Source organism: Opisthocomus hoazin, chromosome 1, assembly GCF_030867145.1.
Source record: "Opisthocomus hoazin isolate bOpiHoa1 chromosome 1, bOpiHoa1.hap1, whole genome shotgun sequence".
NCBI classification, from domain to species: Eukaryota; Metazoa; Chordata; class Aves; order Opisthocomiformes; family Opisthocomidae; genus Opisthocomus; species Opisthocomus hoazin.
This window is the reverse complement of record NC_134414.1, coordinates 108,620,940-108,646,185: the sequence shown is the minus strand read 5'-3', so window position 1 is coordinate 108,646,185 and position 25,246 is coordinate 108,620,940. Positions and strand designations below refer to the sequence as shown.

General features: G+C 42.0%; 1 protein-coding gene across 11 annotated transcripts in view; it reads right to left on the bottom strand.

Annotated features, from left to right (window-relative positions):
* Positions 1 to 17,936, bottom strand: part of SYNJ1 (synaptojanin 1) — a 66,194-nt gene extending 48,258 nt beyond the window's left edge. For 9 of the 11 annotated variants that reach the window (XM_075432784.1, XM_075432799.1, XM_075432792.1 and 6 more), the window contains exons 1-6: positions 17,781 to 17,863; positions 16,418 to 16,563; positions 5,012 to 5,098; positions 4,345 to 4,612; positions 1,777 to 2,002; positions 450 to 533 (exon numbers count right to left, since the gene is read on the bottom strand). In XM_075432784.1, coding sequence (XP_075288899.1) covers positions 450 to 533; positions 1,777 to 2,002; positions 4,345 to 4,612; positions 5,012 to 5,098; positions 16,418 to 16,541 — 789 coding nt within the window. In that variant the 5' untranslated portion in view covers positions 16,542 to 16,563; positions 17,781 to 17,863. Of the gene's footprint in view, positions 1 to 449; positions 534 to 1,776; positions 2,003 to 4,344; positions 4,613 to 5,011; positions 5,099 to 16,417; positions 16,564 to 17,780 lie in introns of all 11 variants that reach the window. The other 2 variants (XM_075432827.1, XM_075432852.1) reach the window with 2 other exon arrangements.
* Positions 17,937 to 25,246: the final 7,310 nt, after the last annotated feature.

Below are 25,246 nucleotides of genomic sequence, written 5' to 3'. Positions count from 1 at the left end.
AACCTTCCCTGTAAAAATTGTATCACAGTAGTAGCTGCTGAAACAATCCCTCTTTCAAGAAAACTGGGATGAAACTGTATTACAGTAACTCTTGATCCCTATTGACTTCTTGAAAAGAGTTATCCTCAAGAACAATTCAGAAGAAAACAGTCTCTTTGGGTGCCCTTACATAACCAATTTTAAAATAAAAATTTAAATTAAACTAGAAAAACTCAGAACTTCAAAAAGAAAACATCTAAAAAGCAATGGACATTCAAATCTTGTGCAAAACAGCATTCAGAGACTCGAGAGTAGCAGGCTTGGTGAATTAAATAATAGCACCAACTTGCCCTCAAAGGATAACCTCATCCTGACAGGTAACTGTGCAGAAAAGCCTAAATGCTACTGTAAGATGTTTAAAAAGACATGAATAAGAATTATCAGTATAATTAAATCTATTTCCCGCTTACCTGCAGGCCTGGCTGTTCCCAAAATAATGGAACAGATCCTCGAATCTGTATGAAAGATGACACAGAGTCATCTAAAAATATCACCTGTTAAGAACAAAAAAAAGCACAGTATTAATAGGTATTACAGAGTGTAAAGTTTCTTAGCCTTAGCTAAACATAGAGTCAATAAATATATTTACATATTACATATTCCATACTACAAGCTACAATATTAATTGTGTTCTAGACCTTTGACTTTATGCCTTCTGAACAATTCATGAAACAAGTTCTGGCACTCTCATGCTTCCTTTGCAGAATCATGATTCACAACGTTTAAGAAAATACAGCAAGCTTTTATTATTTGGGCCTGAATGACTTCTGTCCTAAGAGTAACTTATTTTAAAAAACTTGGTAAGACCTTCCTGTAGAAACAGTTAAAATGTACACCAATGCACAGAAAATAACAATGCAGCCTACTCAGAATACCTGCACAGATTTCGTGCATCGGAATCTAAAATTCAACGGTCTATTAAATATACAGGAAAGGAAACTTTAAGTGGAACATTATGCCACAGTCATCTAGTGACATTAGCCTGCCAGGAAACTGGACAGAGAAACTGTGTTCTGACTGAACTCCTGAAATTGGATGTGTACAAGCAGAGCCCTTCTTGGATAAAATCCTGCTGAAGTCACCTAGGCTTTGCAACAAGTCAGTGAGCGAAAGATATCTACTCACACGAATACAGCTGCAGGAACAACATCTTGGTAACTAGGTTATTGTAAGAGGTGAGCAAAGAAAGGCTAGCACACAATGATTTAACAGCTTCTTCCATTTCTGTGTAAGGGCAAAGATATGCAATCAAATGCAGTGGAATTACAGTGGCTTTAAAACTACCTTTCAGGGGAGCTGTGTTAAGTAACCATAGGAATGCTTTTATCTTTCCTGAACCACAAGGTACCACATATTTGCCAAAAAATCTCTTTTGTTTGTTTTCTAATGCCTTCTCCTTTACCTTTTGGCTCAGGCCAAAAGAAGTACACACTCACCTACAGCTCAGGAGGCTAAAAGGAAGTACAGCCACCTACAGCAGTTCAGCTGACAGGTAACAGCTTCTTAAGCTACTGAAACTCAGACCCATGCATGCTCTTACCCTAAGCTACACTAAAAACCAAGATCATCAAATTATGTAACCTACTTAGAGTCCTTATTTAGCTGCAAAGGAACTATTCCAATATCTGTTGGTTACAGACTTGATTTGTGATCTGTCGATTTAGGGCAAAAAACTATCCACACACACGCTTATCTCGAGTTCATCAGCCAAGCAATGTGCACTGTAGTGTAACATACCTGCTCTGTTTCAACAAAATTAGCAACGTGACCATCATCATTTGTTCCCCGCACATTAAATCTGGTGCCAGCCCGTTCACAGCTTAGTCGTGAAATGAGACAAGCCTTTGCCTGCTTGTGAGCTGCATAAATTGTCCTTATCTCCACTCCTCCACACATGAGACGTAACAACCAGTCATCACAGTTCACACCATAGTGCTTCAGATGTAAATGCAGTGACTGGTTCCTATCAGGAAAAGAAAGAAAAAATAACTGGAAGGAAATAAAACTGTTAAGCCAGCTACTGACTTCTTGTATTTTACGCCCACCATACAAACAAGAAAAGGAAAATACGCATGCTATAGTTTTATGATATAACTCTTATTTAAACATACTTTTAATAGCAAAGTTTACCAGAGAACAGCTTAAACATTTGCACAATAAGAACATGGGGTGAAACCATGAATTTTAATGACCTTAAAAAAATAACGCTTATAGCTTCTGCTCTTCACCCAGCAAAAAACAGCACTCCAAGCTTGTTTATATTTCTCCACTCAGCCTTGCTTTCAGAAGCCAAAGATTACAGACTCTGGGAAGAGTAAGCCAGAATTCCAGTTATGGGGTTACTTTTTGTGATGGGTAAAGCACCATTCAATTTTACACCACCACAAAATAAAGCTAGAAAAAAATTATTGTCAACATACATTGACTATTTCTATTATATATCACTGTAAGGCATCACTTGCCTAGACAAGCTTCCAGAAATACATTCATAGACAACTGATTTTCAAATTTCTGTAGATATCAATTTCAGGGTTAAGTGCTGGTACATTATATACTGCATATGCTGTTCTCTCATACCAATTTCTGCTCAAATGAAAGAAAGATCCACAGTTTGGATATACCTATGTTAAGTAGTACCGACCAACACTGTAGTAAATAAGTAAGAGTAAAGTTTGGAGTTTGTGAGTTTTTTTGTTTCACCTCACTCTAGTGGGGCTTGGCTTTTGATCTTCTTTGGAAACATTCACTTGTATAAAAAGGAAGTAAAGTTTTCTGCATAGCAAAGAAAAGTAAACTCTACTAAGACAGCTGGTTTTTCACCACCCAGAAAATTCTACCGTAATTGCAAATGACATATTTGGTATACAGGTTGAAGATATTCACTTTAATTTTAGCCTTTTCATTCTAAACTTCCAGTTTCACAAATAAAAATCTGCAACTTATCAAACACTTTAGTTCAATCATTAATGAAGATTCAAACCCTGTGAATCAAGTATGCATTCACTTCACAGGAAAGTATACGATGCATTACAATAGGAGACTGAGAAAGCAAACAATATTCTCTCCCTGGGCAATCTGATACTGGAACTTTTGAACAAAAAAAGGCCAAGAAAGCTTACTGAAGTGCTTAAGCAGAATACTTTGTGTTATTGACTTCTAGTGTTTACTTTTCCAGATCTTGGAATCTGGGACATTCCATCTACCTCCTGCGAGGACTGGTTCTTACTGCAAAAAAAGCCAGGCAACTGAAGAAGTTTTACAACAGGGGTCAAAATCAGCCAAGCTGATTAGGACAGGGTCAACAGGCATCACCATTTTGCAAGCCTCGAAATACTGACTTATCAACAGAGTCCTGTCTTTTTCCAGATGCAGAGAGAGACAAACAGCTAGGTTCCTGTAACTCCTGTAAACCTACACCAAGGTAGATGTGTTTCTGAAAACTAGAGCTTATTTTCTGTCTTAATACACATATTTTGTCTTATACAGCAATTCGATCATACTTCTCTATCTGACTAAAATAGTGGCAAAGAGTAGAGTAGCACTGGCACATGTGCCAGAGCTGGTTTGGTGTCTCATATATTGGACAGAAGAGGTGGGAAGATGTAGCTTTTCATCTGTTTTAACAGCGTACTGCCAAGTCTGCAGGACCCTTCCAAGGTTCATGGACACATATATCATTTTAACAAAGGCTGAAAATATGGGGGCAGAATTTCTTACATGACAGTATGCATCACTGGCATTATTTAAGCTGCTTATTGGCAGCAACAGCAGTTATTCCTTTTACCAAGAATTCTCTGTGTGAAAACCTATACTTTATTCAAAAATATTCTGTGAAAAGATAGCGAGTTTAGCAGCCAAGCAATGTGCACTGTAGCATAACATACCTGCTCCATTTCAATAACATCAGCAACGTGACAATCATCTGTCTAATAAAATTTTTAAAGCCCTTTCACATGTTGGAAACCCACTTGGAAGCTATATTTAAACAGCACACCATTTTAGAATCCAGGATGAACCAAAGCTGAAACATCACAACAACTGTTCAGATCAAAGTATAATATCATAAGCAGTGAAAATCTGTGTCTTCCAATTAAGAAACCCCAAGTGGCCATGGAAACGTTGTATCATTAATTACATACTTATGACCTTAGTGTTAAAATAATGCTATTCTATCTTATCAACATTTGTGGGACAAAGGTGTATGTTTAAGAGCCAGTAAAGACAAGGAAAAAACTTGCCACAGATTAGTTTGTACAGGCATGCATTATTCTATATAATGTCTGATAAAACATACTATAAACTCACCAGAAAAACCTATTGTCAGTGGTGTGCTCCTGCATGCTGCGGTGAGCATTGAGACTAAGATCTAAACTGACACCAGTTGCAGACCACGCAAAATAAAAGTTTCCCGAGTTCAAAACTTTGCGCACTTCTGAAATACGGTCCTCATCTGTTGAATCACTTCGTAATGATACAAATTCAGTGGAAGTAACTCGAAAAACTTCGGAGTCTTGAATCTTTCCCACAGACATGCATCCTGTTACTAGAACCAGATAATGTAACAATGTGTCCCCTGTAAAACAAGAAAAGGCACAGGTAACAGAATGAACCTTAGCAGAGTGTGATGTTATGTTGATGTATTTATAAGCTTAAAAGCACACAGTCTGACCCCAGTTTGCCTTTAAAAAGCACAAAAAGAACTAACAGCAAGAACTCACTCTCAAGTTCTACAGAAAAGGAAATGCAAACAGTAGAAACTATGCTGCCAGGGACTGTAAAAACGGAAGTTATTTTTGTCCACTCCCTCATTTCTGGGAGTGCTCCAAATTTGCAAGTTACTCTACAAAGACAAAAAAAAAAAAAAAAAAAAAGCCCAGTTCCTGTTGCAAAAATCCCATGCCATGCAGTTTGAGAGAAGCGGCACAATTTTCCCTCCCAAATAAAAAATTAAGGTTTTAGGTATTTTACTCACCAAGATTTAATCTTAATACACCCAAGAGCCCATATGCATCCATTACTTTAGAGTAGGTGTTCTTGATTGTGTCTTTTTCTGCAGAAGCTATGGATAGAAAACATAAGGTTTTATGATGTAAAAGGCTGTACATTATGGCAAGGAGAGACTGTCGACTCTAAACTGAAAATCCAAGATATTATAGCAGTAGAGCTCACATGAAACTCCTGGAAAGAAATCAAAATGTATGAGCATATGGCATTTTTAATCGAAAATGAGTATTTGATTTTGTGACACAGTATGATCACGCTATGTTTTTAGGCAACAAAAAAAGGACTTGCAAAAACTCCAGGTGAGATTAAAGGAGAATGTTGGCATTTTTATCATCATCGTCACCTCCTAATATAAAAAGCATCTAAAACACAGGCAAACAAGTTCCATGAGAATGTTCTCCTGTAATTAGTTAGAGTAGTGCTAAAATGCTGCATTTTTCTCCTGAAAAAATTAATCCGTTTTCTCCAAGAATAAAACTGTGATGTGGCAGTATTATTTCCAGAGAAGTAAACAAGATTATCACAAGTGCATTTTATTTTTGGTATCTTCCAAGCAAATCAAAACTGTTGCAGGTCCACAAGATAACGGGATTTAAAAGCCATGTCTTAGATTAGGAAAACACAATTTTCATAGGCATTTAAAAAAAAAAAAAATTGTAATATTTTAGAAGAATTTAAAGTATATCTACCATTATTCACCCAGGATTTAATGTTAATGTTGGTGTACACTTTAGAACTTTAATCAGCACATGAAAAAACAGGCCCACAAGCCTGACTGGAGAGCCAGGTGACAGAGACGCTGCAGAGCAGAAACCAGATCCCACCTATCCTGAGCTTTTGCTCATGACTCAGACTGCACCTGAAGTGCAAAGACCGACAATTCCAGAAGTGCCACTGGATCCACAGGGATCAAGATTTCTAGGTCACCAAGGACCAGCACCTTATCCCTCCTCAGAAATGATCTGCTAATTAGTTTTCACTTTGACACTAAAAAAAAAAAAAAAAAAAAATCAGAATTTGACATAAAGAATGGCATAAATTGAAACTCGTATTGCCCTGGCATTCTGCTGTGCTCTCTCTCACATTACATCTATTTTCTTTAGAATTGCTATTGTGAATCTTTCTAATGAGTATTCCCTAAGCTTAGCATAGCCCTGCCCGTGCACTAGCCTATCCCTTCTGTTCCAAACGTCCACCAGGTCTATTATTGAAGTGAATCAGAATTTCCTATATAGGTGAAACAATTATTTAACCTCAGCCTGAAATCTAAGCTCATTCAATGCTTTATTAAGTGCATTTAAAAAGAATTAAACTATTTGCACTGGTACGCTGTATTCCTGTAATCCAGATGCTAAAGATACGGGTGTTACAGCAGCATGATTATTTCCAAAGTCCTCATCCATAATAAGTGTTAAGACTCACAGCCAACCTAAACGCCTTGTTTACAGATCGTGATTCTGTCAGAATCACCAAACCATGCTTTTCTTAACCGGATCACCATCAGGCTGGAAAGCACTACTTCTAAACTTCGAAACCTGGTTCTTCCAATCCATTTTTCCAGTAAGCATTTAACACCATCAACATACTCTTCTAAATTCAGCTTTCAGTAACCAGAGGAATGCTATGTTCTTCTTTCACATTTCAAACTATTAATGCAAGATGAGGCTTATTTTCAAACTTTTTGCAAGATTTTTCTTATAGATGCTTGTCAGCATTTACATTTCAGAACAATGGCTTTTCTGTCTTCTACAGATTTATTCTCTTTTTCCACTGCACAGAACACTTGTTATCCTTGCTAAGCCTTAATAAATAAATGCCCAAAGTAAATTAAGTAACACGGGCTTTGCAAATTCAGATCAACAAAGGCTACCACTAATAATGCATCAAAGGATTGTGAAAACAACAACAAAAAAAATTGAAATATAAAAACTTACTGTGCCTAGTCAACTATTTTCTTAACAGAGCACCCAAGCACCAATCGAAAGCATTTCATGACATGTTTTTCAGTTGCATTAGGTCTAATACAGTGTAGCCTCTGAGCAAAGTTTTTCCACCACAAGCATGTAAGTATTTCTGTCTTGCACTGCCTGCACTTTTCCCATCGTTTATTAAGTCCAAAATTCACATGAGAAAATGGCAAACATCGCACACCTCAGAAGGTCCACTTCATCCACCCTGCCCTGTTCCATCCTCACCTACCCCCAGGTTTCAGCCACCGCCTCTGCAGAACCCCAGTCTAGGCACAAGGTACATGTAAACAGGCCCCACGGCAGGCAGCAAGGATGCAGAAGAGCTTACTTACGACACACTCCTACCACCCTCCCATAAGGCACATCATGCCCACTATGAGTTACAACTCGATAACACATATTCATAAGGCAGATTCCCCTTCATTGACGGCACCTGTCTGAACCTCTAGCCATCCACACTGATGAAACCTGAAAGAATTATAAGATTTGGTGATGACTGACATCAGCCTATACAGAGTGATAAGTTATCACATAAACCTCATTTTCCTTAAGAAGACGAGCTAAAAAGCAAGCAGTCACAAACGCAGCATCGATAGCAGAGAAGGGAGCCACTCCGCGGCACCGCACCGCTGCCTCTTCCACACCACAGCAGCATTGGCCCACACTACGCAGGGCGGTTTTGGGCCACTGCAGCAGCGCTCAGGCTGCTCTCGGGGTAATGCACAACACGGGGCTGCCCACGATCATCAGTGCTGCAGTGTTAAGGAAAGGCACTTCAGTTTTCTGTAAACCAAGATGAAACCAGGAACAAGACACAGCTACACCACACTCCTTTCCATTTCCTTCCATCTGAACTGCTGGCAATGCCGTGGGGACCAGCAGCTCCCTGGGGGCTGGGGCACTGGTAGCCATGGGGGCTCCCCAGGGAGGCAGGGCCGGCTGGGGGCAGCCCCAGCCCCAGACGTCAGGCACCTCCATGGGGACAGGCCAAGGCCAGGCCAGGATCTCGGCCTGTGGGCAAGGCTCAGGCCTGGCAAGGGCAACCGGGGCCAGATACAGCCCCAGGACAGCCAGGCAGGCCATGGGGACAGGGAGAGGCCAAGGCACAGGCTTGGCAGGGCCCATGTCCGGGCTGGGCAGGGCTGTGGGGAGCTGGAGACCAGCACCTCGCTGCGGCACCGCTGGGGCAGGAACCGACAGCCCTGAGGGGACCACGATGGGGTCCTGGGCTGCGGGCAGGGTTGGGGAGCCCCGGCGGGGCCAGGCAGGGACAGTCAGGGCTAGTGGTGTCCTCAGGGCCTGGACATGAACACACAGTAATGCCACAGAAACAAGCAAACGGTTGTACAGCTGGTTTAGACCAGAAGTCCATTTCGCCTCCCAGCATTTACAAGAGTTTCCTGAACCAGCACCTCCACCAGCACCAGCCACAACAATGCCTTTCATTTAGGGATCCTAAAAAAAAAAAAGACCGAAACACCCAGGCCAGAGTAATCTACTACTGACTGCCACTGCACATGGTGTTTCCCACTTCTGAAGATACCAAAACTAAAATTGCAGGTTTTCATATCACTCCATACCAAACGGTCTGACTAACAACTTGAGTGCTTTGGAACCATCCAGATCCTCCCTGTAAGTATCACATTTAAAGCTTCCTTCTTCACCAAAGCAGTAAGCTTCACAAAGATTGATGTTCTCTCACTTCATTCAGCATGCAAAGACATCGGATACAGCTGGATATGCAAGAGTCACTGAAGTTACAAAAATACCTGGCTAAGACCCCATCACTATAGTATCTTATATTCAGCGTATGCAAAGCCAACTTTCAGTTTCCTCTATGAATAGCTGAAATTACCAACTGGTGAACTGCAGCTTAGAAGTCAAACCGCTTGAAGGCTAAGGTAGTCCCTGACAGAAGGAGAGAGCATTTCCAAAAGCATTTCCTCGTTTCCTGTGTAACATTCTTAATGAATGAGAACATCTCTTCCCAAAATGGCAGGTTGGCCTCTAGCCACAAGAACCCTTTCAACTTTGATTTATGAGCTCCATATCTTGAAAAAAAATGCAGCTAATATAAATACGTAATCAGAAAAACAGAAAGTCTTACAAACTACTGGACCTACTTCTCCTTGAGAAATTGACTTTTCTATTTATTCATTTTTAAACAGCTGAAAGTAAACAAACACAATTAAGGCTGTCTGGAAAAATATAAAATGCTGTCACTCGCGAGGAAGAATGCATTAAGATATGCAACTTCTGAGGACAAACTGCCAGCTGAAATGACAACATTCATCCATAATACTGGACTTAACAGATCTTAAATTATACTGTGGAGGAGCACTAAACAGTAGACAATGCAAGCATACATATGTCTGCATATGAAGATGGACACAAAACATTACAAGGCAGTATTTCTTCTGTTATTTTATGTCAGTTGAAATGTGAAGCAGAAAGGAAATTAAAAGCAGGTAAGCAGCTTCTGCTTAACCCACTGCGTTAATTAGATTTGAGCTGATTAATTTCCAAAACAGAAATAATGACTCGCTATTTAGCAGTACAAAAAAAAAACCGAAAAAAACCACACCACACCACACAACACTTTTAATGTGGTTTTCAGGTCAAGTTATATGGCATTCTTGTAAAAAAATCAGCAAGCCTCATTTGCAGCATCAAGAAAAAAAGAACAAAATTATTTTATGTCAATCTTTATTAAAAATTAATAGGTCATAGTATTTTTAAATGTTAATGTCTCATTTGTTCCAAGTTAAATCACAAGTGTACATCTGTAACAATCATACCTTATCAATCACAGACTCACTTAAAGGTGACTGACTATTTTAAAGGGATTATGTCAGCCCTCCTATTTTTATGCTGAAGGAACCCCATTAAAAATCCTGTCTTCAGGACAACTTGGTTCAACATGTATTCTGCTTAATTCCAGATCAGAAATTAGTTTTACAATTTTAACAGTTATAAAGCTAAGATCACGTTAAAAGTTATCATTTAGGCTTCCTACAGTTATGTTCTCTTCTTGGTGGGTTTACAAGGTGCCACAAGGACACACCGTGAGTTAGTGGCTACAATTCCCAACAAGAACATGGGACACTGAGCTTGGAACAAAGACACTCTTGAAATTCTGTGCAGTTCCTTCAGAAACAAGACTTCTCATTTAAGTTAGATGAGAAAAAGCTCATGCTACTGTCACTTTAAAAAGTTTAAAATCTGAAAATCTATGAACTATTCTTACACAGTTTGTTTTTAAGCTTTTAAGATTGAGGTTTTCAAGCTTTTTGTAAAATTAAGATAGTTAAACTTCTGGTATTTAAATTAAAGCTAACATTTTAATATTACCACATAGGTGACATTAAAATCAGAGTGGAGTCACCACTTTCATTTATAAATCAACCAACCGAAGAACCATTTTGATACTTTGCTGACATGAATAGATGCACATAAAATTGGATGACAGCTGATATTTAAATCTGCCATAATTCATATGATATTTGTATTGAGTTAGTAGGCCAATTTTTTTTCTTCACTCTGTTTGTTAGTTCAATTTATGAAGTACCATTATTCACCCCACAATGACATTTATATGTTACCATAATCAACACGTATCTTAAGACTATGGGAAGGAACCCCCAAAATAACAAATCACCTCTACCCAGCAATGAAAAAAACCCAGACATCTCTATATATCAGCAATTATATTTAAATACTACATACCAGAAAACAGCCCAGTTCGGAACAACAACAACAAAATGGTAACAGATGAGCAGGTAAGGCTTGGTTGCTTTAATACTATTTTTCAACACTATGCAAATTTACTTCACAAAATGCATCTTTTAGCTAACACCACTGAGGAGGGGATAAAAAGACAAGCTGAGAAATGAAAGTGTGAAAACAAAGCTGACCTATGCAACCATCTACAAGTCCTTCCCTTCCATCAGATTTGGGCTTTCAGACCCAGTTACATGTTCTCCATTGAAAACAAAACTTTATAGCATCCATAGTCTACAAAGATTCTCTTCTAATACTCAATGCTTTGATTAAAATATAGTTATTTCACATGAATGTTCACTGTTGCAATTTTTGTCTGTACAATTCAATTCACAAAATTACAAAATCTTCAATTTAAATATGTGCTAGCATGCAAAAAAAATCTACCAAATTATCTGAAGTGTAGAAATGCTAAGTAATTTTTCCAAATTATGTCTGAGTAACTCCAGAAGTATGCAAACTAGACTTCTTAACCGACATTTAATTAGCAAGAGCTATCATTCACTGGATGTCCAGTAGGGGAAAACCAAGACCTCTACTATCATGTGTGCTACATATGAAAATTCACTGAATTGAAAAGGGAAAGTTCATAAATAGAATTATTTGTTGCCGGTGAAACCCCTTGTTAAAATCATGCAAAGGTCCATGGTACACCTACAGAATAGCCTTTACTGTTGCTGTAAAGCTAGTCTACCTTAAGAAGCTAAAAACTTTCAGATTCCATTGCAGGTAACTTCTTTTTAACATTTCCAGAACCACGGACCAAACTCTTACAGATGCATTACACCATTCCAAGAGGTCATAGTCCTCCCAGGCAAGAGTTACTGCCTCCACCTACCTCCTGAGAAGATTCTTACTGTACTTCTTGTACTTTTCAAAGCGTGCTAGGCTAGCATACGTGGCCTTTGTTAAACCATGTGATTTTGTTGGAAATGCCTGGAAAGCAATGAGCAGAACATCTTCCCAGTAGATTTGAAAGGAGAGTGAATTCTGGCAGAATCCTAGAAAAGGCACCAGATGACAGGAGGACAGATTACAGCCTCCTCCACCAGTATGGCTGCCCTTGGCATCCATTGTAGCTGTTGCTTCCCTGCAGCTTCTTAAGTGTTTTAATATACTGTTTAATGAGAAGGTGCAGTGCGAAGATGACAGTCAAAGCAGTAATAAAGACAGGAAGGTGAAATTGCTCTTTGCCATTGCATTCTAGTCCCTTCAGATTGGTCCCTTCAAATTGGCTTCAGATGAATATAATATGACATCGCTACACATTCAAAATTATTTCTACCACAGCGTGTATTTGACCTTTCCTCTCTAACATGAAGACACTCTTTCCAGAGGATAAATAGCTGCCTGAAGAGTTTCAATTCTTCTTATTATCATACCTTTATATATTTATATAAAACAGGAAAATATATCTATTAACCTTATTTTATAGGATCTCATCATGAAAACCAGAATGTTTTACTTCTTTTGAAACACTTTCCTTCCCTAGTTAAGGGGATGTGGTTCCACTCAAAATTCTGTATAAACATTATCAGGGGAGTGTGGAGAATCATACAGCGGCAGTTTATTACCAGTGGCAGCAAACACCATAGAGAAAAAACTATGGTTGTGAGCATACAGAATGTTACCCTCCTTAATAATTATGTACACATAGCAAGCACTCATCAAATGTATCTGTCAGTATACTTCTTTTCTGGGCCTCTAAGTTTCCTCAAGCATCATATCAACTTAAAGTCTCTTGCAAAATGATTATATCCCATCTGCTACTGCGGATAGATAATAGCATATCTGCTTCCCCCCTGTCTCTTCCCCCAAGAATGCAGTGTGGAAGAAATATCTTTTTAAAAAGAAGTGGAATGTGAATGGGTGATAGAACAGTATTGCTAAACATGACTATGAATACCAGGATGCCTGCTGCACACAGGTTATCACTGCTCTTACTTTCCCTAGCCCTATGGACAGCTCAGGGTGGGCATAGTGCCGCTTCCTGTTCGCACCTGCTCTCTTCTCAGCTTTACCATAAGATTGAAGTCAGAAGACGTGCACGAAGCTCCCGTTCTCTCCTCTCAGGGCTCAGTATTTTCCCAGACGACAGAACATTCTCCTTTACTCATCACAGGCGACAGGAGTAAAGACAGCTTCCCACTCGTTTTGTTATGACTCACCAGAGAGGAACAGGGAGAGAGAACACGCTCCTGCTCAGTCAATGAAATCCTTACAGGTAAGGTGTCTCATTAAAGAATCCTATTTCACAGAATAAATATACTGTCTATTTTATACGTCAAATAAGAACAAATAGATCTATGACATCCTCCCATTAAATTCTAAACAAATCAGCAGTGAAGCTGCTGACATTTAAAACTAAATGCTCTTACAAAGCCTTGAGAAGCAAGCCAGCAGGATCCACTCAGACTCCAGTATCTTGGGCTAACCCCGATGAAAGAGGTATTACATATACAAAGGCAAGCAAACTCAGCTGTTTTGGTCACAGTAACATTAGCTAATCCACGCTACAAGCAGTACATAGAACAATTCCAGCAGAAGCATGGCTTGGGCTGCTTCCACGTTAAGGCTGAATGATTATGCAACAACCACCTCTCTGAACTATTATCCCTTCGACCCTCTTCCTTTCTTCCATCTTCTTTTGTTGACTTGAATAACAGATTCAGTGCACATACAACATGCACTGAAATCACACAACAAAGGAGCCGTATAGCATTTCATCCAGAGGCCTAACTAAGCCCTCTGAATCATCTTGCAATGCTTTGTTGAATATAAAGGGGATGAAGGTTAATACCGTTATCCTTCCCTCAGCAAAATGACGTATGTACTTCCTTTAAGATGACATTTGAAGTATCAGTAAGCTTTCGCTCCTTTCTCTTAGCCCGTTTCAAATCCAAATATCTATTTGTGGATACCCCAGAAGATGCAGTTCACTAAGGCTCTCAGAACTGAACCACATGAATCACTTTAATGGTAAAGTGTATTTCTCTGTGTTGTGCCTATATTACACACTCTACATATAGGTAAGAACTACGATCAGGTATTAGGCTGAACACCTTGTTTTATCTTCAGTATTTATTAAAATCTTATAGAGTCTAAATTAAAGTGTTAGCACCATCAGCAAAAAAATATGAGTTTTTAACAGTTTGAAGTGATGCTGCTCTGGATTTAAACTGAAACATATGTGATCTTTTCTATCTATTCATATAGATTTACAAACATCTGGGGAATCTTCCCAATGGCCAGCCTTTCATTAACTTTGGCTTTTAGATTTGTACCAATATCCAGAAGTTTGTAAGGCTACAGACTAGAATCTTCTGACTGGTTTCTGTGGCATGACTAGAGCAATGTAGAAGTAGTACTTCACAAATCTTCCCCGAGCACTAATAACTGTACACCTTTAAATATGTATTGATAAGAACAGATACCAGAAGTGAACAGCAAACAGAAAAACAGGAAAAAAAAGTCCTGAGCTAGGGAACTCCAGTGCTTTTTCTGCTGTCCGTTCAAGGATATGATTGTAGTCTTTCAACCATTAACAAAAGAATCATGTTTCAATACCTATAGAGTTTAGGTGGAAAGAAGGAATTAAAGCAAATTGTCACAACTAAGTATGCATCAGGAAAAGATACCAGATGTAAAAAGAGTAAGCAGTTCACTGGTTAGGGTTACTGAAAACAATATTCAGAGTAACTACTTGTAGCTACGTATGATCGTTTCCTACATTGTAACCTACCAATTAGAATACCAAGGATGAACACTTAGAGATTAATAACATGCTATTTCTAAGTACAGAGAGAGACTTTCAAACTTCCTTCAGGTTCTACTTCCTCTGTTTGGTAACAACGTGAGGCATAGGACAGGGCAGGAACTTTGATACAGTTTTTAATTTTTAGAGAAGAAAGTTTATCCAGATGCCTGCAATGTATCACAGCATAAACAGCAACTAACTTACTGTCATTTTTGAGCATAACTTTCAAGAATAAATTTGTTTTAATTTATTGCTCCTTAGGTAGCTTAAGTATGTTCAGTAATTACTAAATACATGCTAAAATAAAGTTTTCCATAAATCTTCGAAGCAGTTTTCCCCATTTTACAGATTTCACTAAACCTGTTCACTAGCTTTACGACTGGGCACTTATTCCCAACACAATCCACACTACACAATGCCTCTCAAATACTGCTGGCAAAGTCAATGAGATTACTTCAATACACAGTAACAAAAAACTGTACCAGAAAAAAAACAATTCTCAAAAATAGGAGAAAAGCACTCACTGTTTTTCACCTGGATCATCAATTACAGCTATAACATTAATCATGCTGGCATGTCCCATTGCTAAGCCTCTAACAGTTCACAGCAGCTTGTTCTAATCGCTTATTAAGTATGCGGATTATGCATCTATGCTAGAAAGCTGTTGTTCATACAGCCTGTCCAGTACAGACGAATCTATGGCCTAGCTTCCAAGCATCTTACAGAGGACATTGGGACAGTCGGGTGCCTCAGAAAGAGACCATGCTACTGCCAAGGAGCACACTCACATACAGGAGCGGTAAAAACAAAGAAAGGAAACGTATTACAAGCCCCACACTTCCTTGGAAATTACATTTGTATCTCTGAGTCTTGTTAGAGAACACATTCCCCATTCAGCCTACTCCACAGTCTCAAAGCCAGAGCATCCTCCTGAGAGGTAGCCTTTGAGTCTTCTCAGGCTTCAGGCAGTCACTCAAATCTCCCATTTTCTGATCAGGTGCTCAGAATAGCTAGGTCACAAAACCACAAACAGGGATCAGATGAATTAATCAAAAAGTTATTGATTTAAAAAAAGAAAAAAACCCAACAAACTTCCACAATACAAAAGCTTTCGATCAAGTCAAAACAGAAGCTTAGAAACCCTCTGCAACCAGATGCTCAGACTTTCTGAAGAATACAAACCAAACTACATTTTAAAACCCTATCTATAGGCTTCACAGATCTCATCTGCACGTCTCACTTTAGCGTCCTCCTTCAACTATGACTGGGGGGGGGGTGCAAAGAATTTATGGGAAACATATAATGTATTAATCACTGAAAACATGTAAAAATAACTTTGCAATGCAAGACACCTTGCTCCAAATATTACTCATTTTATTACAAGACAAATCGATACAAAGTCTCAAGATAGGTTAAAAATACAGGGACAACATCAAGCTAAAAACCAAAAAGCCATCAAAAATCATGAAACAAAATGATATAAAAAAAAAATTAAGATGATGTACCATGTAAGAATGTAGAATTTTTTATTATGAAACATAACATAGAGAATTAGCTTTTCAATGAGTTATCATGTATTCAAAAGGAGAAGGTTGTTCAGAACCAAATAAGCAGATGTTGTTGGAAGCTATGACAAGAAGAAAATTTAGTACACAGGAAAATATACATGCATGATGAAATGTAATTAAATGTGTAAAATTCAAAGATTCGAAAATGTCTTTTTTTTTCCTTATTTAAATCAGAAGCCTCTCCATTAGCCAATAAGAAAACAGAACAGTTGCTTCTTTCTATTCCATAAATAAACAGCTTACACACTGTCAAGTCCGCCAATTTTTCACATTGTAGTTATCAAAACATATCGACTTACAGAGGACAGCCACAGCTCCGGATTCAAACATAAGACATTCTTCTCTGTTTCTGGTTTCTACTATCACACTGAATGGAAGCGGATCCAGCTTGTGATAGACACGGTATCCTTTACTGAAAGCCATTTTGCCTTTATCACAGGCAGTCCTGTCCAACACAAGACGATGTTAGTGAAACCTTCTTGCACTTCCAGATACCTTCTGCAAAGCAGGTCTGACTTGCATCCTTTCCTAGGGATTTCACACTTTTAACAAAACCAAACAGTAAAAAAAGACCTGCTCGCTCCTTCTACCTCGTGAGACTTGTTTTATCTCATGTTCCAACATGGGGACTATCTAAAGACAACATAACATTTCAAATACACAAATACCCAGAGAAACATCTTTCAAAATAAAAGATTTATTTTAAAAGCTTCTCAGAGACAAGAATTTCTTTCACAATGCTTCATAAATAGGATTACTTTGTAGAAAAAAAAAGAATGAAAATAAGGTTCTCCAGCCACCACGTATATGTAAGAGTGGCCACTATCTTAATCATAAACTGATGCCAAACGCAGAGGACAAGAAGCCAGGGCAGGCTTCAATTTTTAGATCTATTTTACTGCTTCTGACCTTGTACAAGAGGACGGTACATTTTTAACACCAAAGCCGTTAAGACCTTTTAAACGACCATGCAAAAACCTTCACCTATTTCGCCTTTCTTTTTTAAACGAAAGCAGGGTTGTGTCTGGATTTAAACCGTCCCCTGCAGCGGCTGCCGACCGAAACATCGCAGTACTGTACCAGGGAAGCTGCATGCGAGCCACAGCGGTAAGATCTTCCTTTACAACAACAACCCCCCCCTAAACAACAAGCAACTACGGACAAACGCCCCAGCAGCCACACTTCACGGGCTGAGGAAGCACGCAGCGAGGGAAGATCCTTCCTGAAAAGCCACGGGCAGGGTTTTCCGCCCGCTCCCTTCCCCCCGGCTCCGCGTCCGTCGCCTCTCGGGCGGGCACACGGACCCGACGCCGCCGGCCGGGCACACGGCGGCCCCCGCCCCGCAGCGCAGCCCCGGCGGGCGCGGCGCCGCTCCGGCCCTGCACCCCTCTCCCTCGCCGGGCGGGAGGGAGGGGAGCGGCCACCAAACAGCCCGCCGGAGCCGGCGCCGGGCCAGCAGACCCCCCCGCCGCCCTGCCGGTACCCGCGACGCTGAAGGAGCCTCCATCTTGTCTGGCGCCAGCGGCGCCCCCGCAACGGCGGCAGCCGGGCCGGCTCCGCCGCGCGCTGACAGCCGCCGAGCGCCCTCCCTCTCCCCCCCCCCCCCCAGCGCCCCGGCCGCGGCGGCACCGCCGCCTCCCTCACCGGCCGCGCCTCCCTCACCGGCCGCGCCGCCTGCCGCCAGCGGCCGCCCGCTCCGCTACCGTGCTGCGGGAGCCGGCGGAACCTCGCTTCCGCTCCGGCCCCGCCGTCCCTTCCGCATTGCGCCTCCCGCCGCCGGAAGTCGGCGGAGAGCGTGAGGGGGCGGCAGGAGGTAGGGGAGGAGAGGGGCGGCAGGCGCTGTTCGTGCGGGCCCGGGCAGGGGCAGGGGCAGGGGCAGGGGCAGGGGTGCGGCGAGGCGGAGCTGCCAGGGCGGAGTCCCGCCCGCCTGAGGGCGGCGGGGCCCTGAGGGGCGGGTGAGGAGAGAGGCCTCGAGAGGAGCTCCGCTTGCGCCGTGCCCTGCGGCAGCGCTGGGTTGCGGGCTGCAGGGTTGGAAAACGCGCTGTGGACGCGCAGGGAGGGTGGGTGGAAACCCGGTCGGTCCCAGTCCCGGTTGCGTGTGGAGTGCAGGTGCGGCAGGGAGGAAAGCCTGAGGGGTGGGCCCGCGGATGGCGGTGCGGACTGGACAACCTCGCTGCGCCAAGCGTGCGTGGGCGTAGAAGCTGTGGGTTCAGATGCCCACCGAGTGCCTCGGGTCGGGTGGGAGCACTGAAGCCCGGGCTAAAGCCCGGCTGTCCTGGACGAGGTCCTGTGCAGCCTGCTCCGGGTGACCCTGCTTCGGCAGGGGGGTTGGACTAGATGACCCACAGAGGGCCCTTCCAACCCCGACCATTCTGTGGTTCTGTAAAGCCTGCCTGCTCCCAGCGGCCTTCAGAAGTTTTAGAGCCAGACCCTAAGCATCTCTCTGGAAATCTCCGTGCAGGCTGTAAGTGGAGGAGGGGTACGGCTTCACAGGAGCTTTACTGTATGGTATTGGCGATACACCACAAGCTGCTGAGGAGACTGCAGAAGGCAGGCTTGGGAGCTGCATGCCAAAAATCAAGAGAGAAGTGGGATTTGCTGCACGCTGGGGCCAGCACCGTAGTTTGAGGGGAGAGCTGAAGGAGAAAAAACAAAATCTGAAAAACTGTAGAGAAACTCTCTTCACCGACACTGTAATTTGAACTAAAGAGTATGGGTAAGGGCAAGTGTAAGAAGTATAGCTACCTTTGAGACAAGAGCGGGGCCATCTTTGATTTTAGGTTGTACCATTTCTTCCCTCTACCTTCTCATCCAAGACCAATTCACTTTGTAAAGGGTGAAAAAAACCCCTAAAGACCTTTCTCGTTTCTCATAAACTTTGTATTGAAACACAAAAAGTGGCGTTTGATATACATTCCCTGAATAGCTCTGGTCTATTCTAAAGAAATAGTAGATTGTATATGTAATCTTTTGATATTTAAATATGGTTTTATCCCGCATACCAGCCATAGGCTAAGTACCAGCTGAGTGGATTACATGGGTGGGAGAGAACACAGAGCAAATATTTGTGATGTAAAATACAGCGCAAGTAATCTCAGTGTATATTTTGCTGGCCAGCTTCCTACACACATTATGATGACCCCAGTGGAAACGTTCTATAGAGAAAGAAAAGTATGATATTTTAAAAGAATATTTAAAGATAAATTTAATGGGTTTTGAAATTCCTAGAATGCATAATTGCTAACAGCGTATCACAGCTTATGCTCATGGTAGATGCTGACATGAAACTTGACTGTCTCTAGCACAGCATCAGAGACAAGCTCATGAAACTTTTTTACTACTGAGAATGTAAATATAAAAAAATTATGTGGCTGCCTTGAAAGCAAGTGTGTTGTGATTTTATCTGTGCATAAAGATCACTAACAGGGACAGCAATTTAAGGGTTGTTTTACAAGATACATCCAAGGCTAAAATTATATATACTTGTAGTGTAAAACAATTGATGTATCAAGCTTATTAATTTTTTTGATTTTCATCGGATAAAATAGATTCAGGTGGCATATGTGGTTGTTTTCTTATGGACAGGTATATTTTGCCTGAGGGTAATACAGTTTTTTTCCAATAGCTCATCATTGTGCATTCGAAAATGGACTGCTCCATTATTTGCTTAGTGACTATTGAAAACATCAGTGAAGTGCATCTGTTGAAAATACAGAATCATCAAATCATGGAAAGGTTTGGGTTTGAAGGGACCTTACAGATCATCTCATTCCAACCCCCTTGCCATGACCAGGGACACCTTCCACCGGACCAGGTTGCTCAGAGCCCCATCCAACCTGGCCTTGAACACTTCCAGGGAGGGGGCAGCCACACCTTCTCTGGGCAACCTGTGCCAGTGCCTCAACACCCTCAGAGTAAAGAATTTCTGTCTTAGATGTAGTCTAACACTATCCTCTCTTAGTTTTAAGCCATCCCCTCCTGTCCTATCACTGCATGCCCTTGTAAAAAGTCCTGCTTCAGCTTGCTCATAATCCCCCTTTAAGTACTGGAGGGCTGCTGTGAGGTCTCGCTGCAGCCTTCTCTTCTCCAGGCTGTAGAGCACCAGCTCTCTCAGCCTGTCCTCACAGGAGAGGTGCTCCAGCCCTCCGATCATATTTGTGGCCCTCCCCTGGACCCACGCCAACAGCTCCATGTCATTCTTGTGCAGGGGGTCTCCAGAGCTGGGCACAGGACTCCAGGTGGGGTCTCACCAGAGCAGAGGGGCAGAATCACCTCCCTCGCCCTGCTGGCCACGCTGCTTTTGATGCAGCCCAGGATACGGTTGGCTTTCTGGGCTGTGAGTGCACACTGGTGGCTCATGTCCAGCTTTTCATCCACCAGATTCAGTTTACATCAGCTGAGAATGAAAAAATGTATTGCTATCCAATAGTGGGAGCTTTGATAAAGCTATTATTAACTTCAGAAAATACTTCTGTTTGTAAGTTAATGGAAAATGAGGATATTTGATTCTAACTAGTTGCCAATGTAATATACTGGATAATATAGCAAAGCATATTACAAAAGAAGTTTAGTTTTTGTGTTAGGAGTTTTGTGTAATAAAAGTTTTGTGTAATAAAAGGTTTTGGTAATTTTTCCCACCTGCCACGTGAATTTCAGAATCTGACCAACCTTAAATATATGCAAATGTTGAGACATACCTCTGTACTTGGAGCTCAGGGAGCAGGGAGGAGGTAGAGGAGTTGGGAATGAAGAAGTGAAGTTGAGCCTGGGATAAAGGGGAGGTGGGGGGAAATATGTTGTGTTAATTGTCTTTGTTTCTCAGTATCCAAATCTGTTTTAACTGGCAATAAAGGAAATTAATTCCCCAAGTCAAATCTCTTTCCCATGATGGCATTTGTTAAGTGATCTCCCCATCTTCATCTTGACCCATGAGCTTTTTCATCCTGTTTCCTCACTCTGTCCTGTTGAGGAGGGGAGTGAGAGAGCGCCTGGGTGGTGTGCTGGTTTTGGCTGGGGTGGAGTTAATTTTCTTCGTAGTAGCTCGTATGGTGCTGTGTTTGGGATTTGTGCTGGGAACAGCGTTGGTAACACAGGGGTGGTTTAGCTATTGCTGAGCAGCGCTTGCACAGAGCCAAGGCCTTTCCTGCTCCTCACCCCCATCCACCAGCGAGTGGGCTGGGGGTGCACAAGGAGCTGGGAGGGGACACAGCGGGGACAGCTGACCCCAGGGATATCCCACACTGTATGGCGACGTCATGCTCAACAATAAAAGCTGGGGGAAAGAGAAGGAAGGGGGGGATGTTCGGAGTGACAGCGTTTGTCTTCCCAAGTCACCCTGAGGCGTGATGGAGCCCTGCTGTCCTGGGGATGGCTGAACACCCGCCTGCTGATGGGAAGTGGTGAATTAATTCCTTCTTTTGTGTTGCCTGCGTGTGCAGCTTTTGCCTTACCTATTAAACTGTCTTTACCTCAACTCAGAAGTTCTCTCACTTCTACCCTTTCAATTCTCTCCCCCATCCCACCAGGGGGGAGTGCGCGAGTGGGTGCGTGGTGCTGAGATGCTGACGGGGGTTAAGCCACGTGGGCGTCTGCCTGCAGTCTGAGGGCAACCCACCACGACCTCACTGGGCTTCAGAGCAGAGCCTGTTTAAAACTTCATTGCTGTCTGAAAGCAGAGTTGGCTCAAGGCTTCTCGGCAACCTAGGCAACATTTACCTTTGGTATCAAACAGGTGAGGAAGCGTAGGGCCATGCTGTGTCTGCCACGGGGCAGACAGATAGAAAGGCAGAATTAGGACCCCTGGAAGGGGAAGAGGAAGGTTTCTGGGCCTGCAGATCCTGCTGCAAAATTGAGGGGAGGAGAGCAAAAAACAGCAATGGCAAAAGACGGGGAGAGAGCGAGGCTCAGCCTCAGCAGAATCAGCAGCGTCACGCACCCATCTCTCCCTGCAGCAGCAGCTGCAGCAGCCCAGGGCTGCCGGGCTCTGGCACGTGCACCGCGGGCAGCGAGGCCACGGACCATTTTACCCATCCCACCCAGTGTTCACCATTATCTCAGGGACACCTGTGGTGCTGTAGTTCACTAAATCGGCACATCAACAGCAAATAAACTAAAGTTTTGGAATTATATTTACTTTGCATACCCTTCCTAGCACTTATCACAGGCCTTACTCCTGCAAACTCCTACCGCTCATTACATCTTTAAAGCTGAGTTTGCTCTGTCCACCACCAGTTTGCAGATGTTCCCTCAACTGTTAGCTCCTTGAGGTGTTCACCATGTGTGTACGTTGTAATTTTAGTATCCTTAGTTGAATGAAAGTCCTATCCTGACTGGAGCTTTTGGGTAAAATGGCAATACATAATTTAAGTGCAATACAATGATTTTAAGCCATGTGTCCCCAGGGTGCATGAGGCCCATAGTCACGCAGCCTGCATCCCCCTTAATGTTTCCTGTTAGCTAGGTGTCGCAAGAGTCTTAAGACAGTAAATAAACAGTACTCAAGAACTTGTATAAAATATGGGCTATGAAAATTTGGGCTTAGGCACGTAAGAAAAATACTGCAGCGAATCTTGGAGATACATCTGTGCTTCACTCCAGGTCTCTGCTCTATGGAAACATTTAGCTATGCACATAAAGCACACAAGTAATGTAAGTGGAGTCAATGGGACAGTTCAGATATTTGAACAAAACCGTATGCTTAAGTCATTGTTTTGAGCGGAGCCTTAAATTGCAGGGCCTTGTCTTATAAAGTTTATCTCCATGCAATTATTTTATCCTCCTTCATTTATTTCTGCATATTCAGGGCAAGAGTTTTAGTTATATACAGTAATTAAGTACTCTTGGAGAAAAAATCCTACATTATTTCACGGTACAGACAGACTAATTCCACAAGGAATTGTAAGGCTACCAAAGTTTTATGTTTGGATTACCACATGCAGGACAAAACCGCTCAACCCTGATTCATCCTGGTGGTTGCGTGCGAGGAGTTTCTCCAGAAAACCACAACCGTCCTCCATCCTTGCAACAACCATTTTTGAAGCCTCCTCAGAGTTCTCTTCCCTGTACACGCCACCGCTAACTTCTGCAGGAGTGGTTTGCTGGTGACTTCACAGGTAAAGCCTAATGGTCAGATCACAAGTGTTGTTAGTTCTTTTTAGAGCACTGATCACACGACATTTGATTTTCACTGGGCAACTAATAAACCCAAGATGGCAAGGATACTGCTTTTAAGCACCCCCATGCGTGAGAGGACAGTTCCGCCTGTTAGAATACACCTCCCCAAGTCGTTCTACCAAAGCTGTACGCCTCTTCAAAACCGCAGGTGCATGTCCCCTCCCTCAGCAGATATATTTTGGGTTCTTTCTAAGAAAATGCCATTTTAGTAGAGTAACTGAGGGAGAACTGAAAGCAGAACCACCAGTTAGCAAACTTTTGCAGAAAATGAGATGTATCTGAAAGGAGGAGAAAGAGGAATCTCATGGCTCCCTGTGTCTACACAATTTTTCCTCAAACTTCTCCATTTCACATTTCAGATTGCGTTTTATTTTGCTTTAAGGAAAGCAAAGGACAAGGTTCGTCCTTCGCTATTGGTGACCTTTAGGATAAAGGTAATTCTGTAATAACTGTAATCATACATAACTCTATAATAAAATAATTAGAATAACTTGTTACATGTTATCCTGTTCATAAAAATGTCAATGACTGACAATTTTACATGCAATTTTTTTCTTACATGTTCTACATCTTTCCTTTTCCTAAACAACACTGACTACTGAAGAGGTTATTAGGCTTTCTCAAGAGTCCCTGTAGAGTTCTGAGGAGAAGTAAGATTGCCGTGTCATTTAATGTGTTAGTACCTTCTCACATGGGATTCCATCATCGTCTAGGACGTCAGCCTCTTAACGTGTTATAATTATTTTTTGATTTTGATAGTGAACAGTGATAGCTGACCCACGGTCAACTGTGGGAGAATAATGTTAAAGCCACTGTCCTCGGATTATACTTCAACCAAGCAGCAGTTGTGTAACAGTTGTAAATCATTGCATAAAGTATGACCATTTTGCTACTAGCATTTATTTGCATCGATAACTGAGATACAGGTGAAGTGGTAGAAGTGAAAGTGGTTATTTTGTTTATAAATAAAATTGGGCAACATTATTTACATAAAGTCTTTGAGTGGCTATACAATCCTAACCATTTATACATAGGAAAGTCACCACATTGCCCAGAATGAGAAGTTAGAGTACTTACCACCCGCAAGTATACTTTGCTGCAAGTTTCTTCATGTCATTGTTCTCCAAACGTGACGTTGTATGGCAATAGGAAGGAGAAAGTCCTCAAGCGTGCAAGGGCTTAAGACACCATAACCACACGGAGTCATTGCAGTAGAGGGAGGAGGGGCTAAGTGTAACACAAATAGCTGGTCTTCCCTGGCAGTTAATTAGGAAAATAACTACAGGCTATCTTGAAAAAAGATTCTCTGTAGCTATGATTTACAATGAGGTTACAGGGAAGATACTCTTCCTGCCTCCCTTAGAGTCCTAGTCACAATCTGAAGTGGAGCACAATGCCTGTAGATAAATAGTAATGCCTTGAGCTTGGCTGCTCCACCAAGTCTAGAGCAACGTCAGTAGCGTGCACACCTAGGGAAACTGCAGTTACAAACCTGTGTTTAAGTTCTGTAGTGTTATATATATATATACACACTATTAGAATAAAAGCGAAGTCTGACATGATCGGTGATGGCTTAAACCTATAGCTTTTCTCCTCCATGAACCACAGCCTGGAGAGAGAGCGAGGGCATGACTCACGACAAGTGTTCTTCCCAGAGAGGCAGTAGAGAGCGTCAATAAACGGTTTCCGAAACAAACCCAGTTACCGCTGTCTTATTAGCGCAGCCCAGCACACCACCCCGACCCCCGGGAGATGGGGTGGGCAGCACGGCGAGGCTGGAGAGGGCTTTCAGAGCAGATGGATTACTGTTGACCGCCTTCTGTGAACGGGCCACCACTTTCGACAGAGGCACCTTGCACTGAAAGAGAACAGTTGACTCCAACCCTCTTTTCTAGTTTTAATACCCCCAGTGTTTGAAAAATTTCGGAACTGAAAATCCAGACTCCGGCACCTCC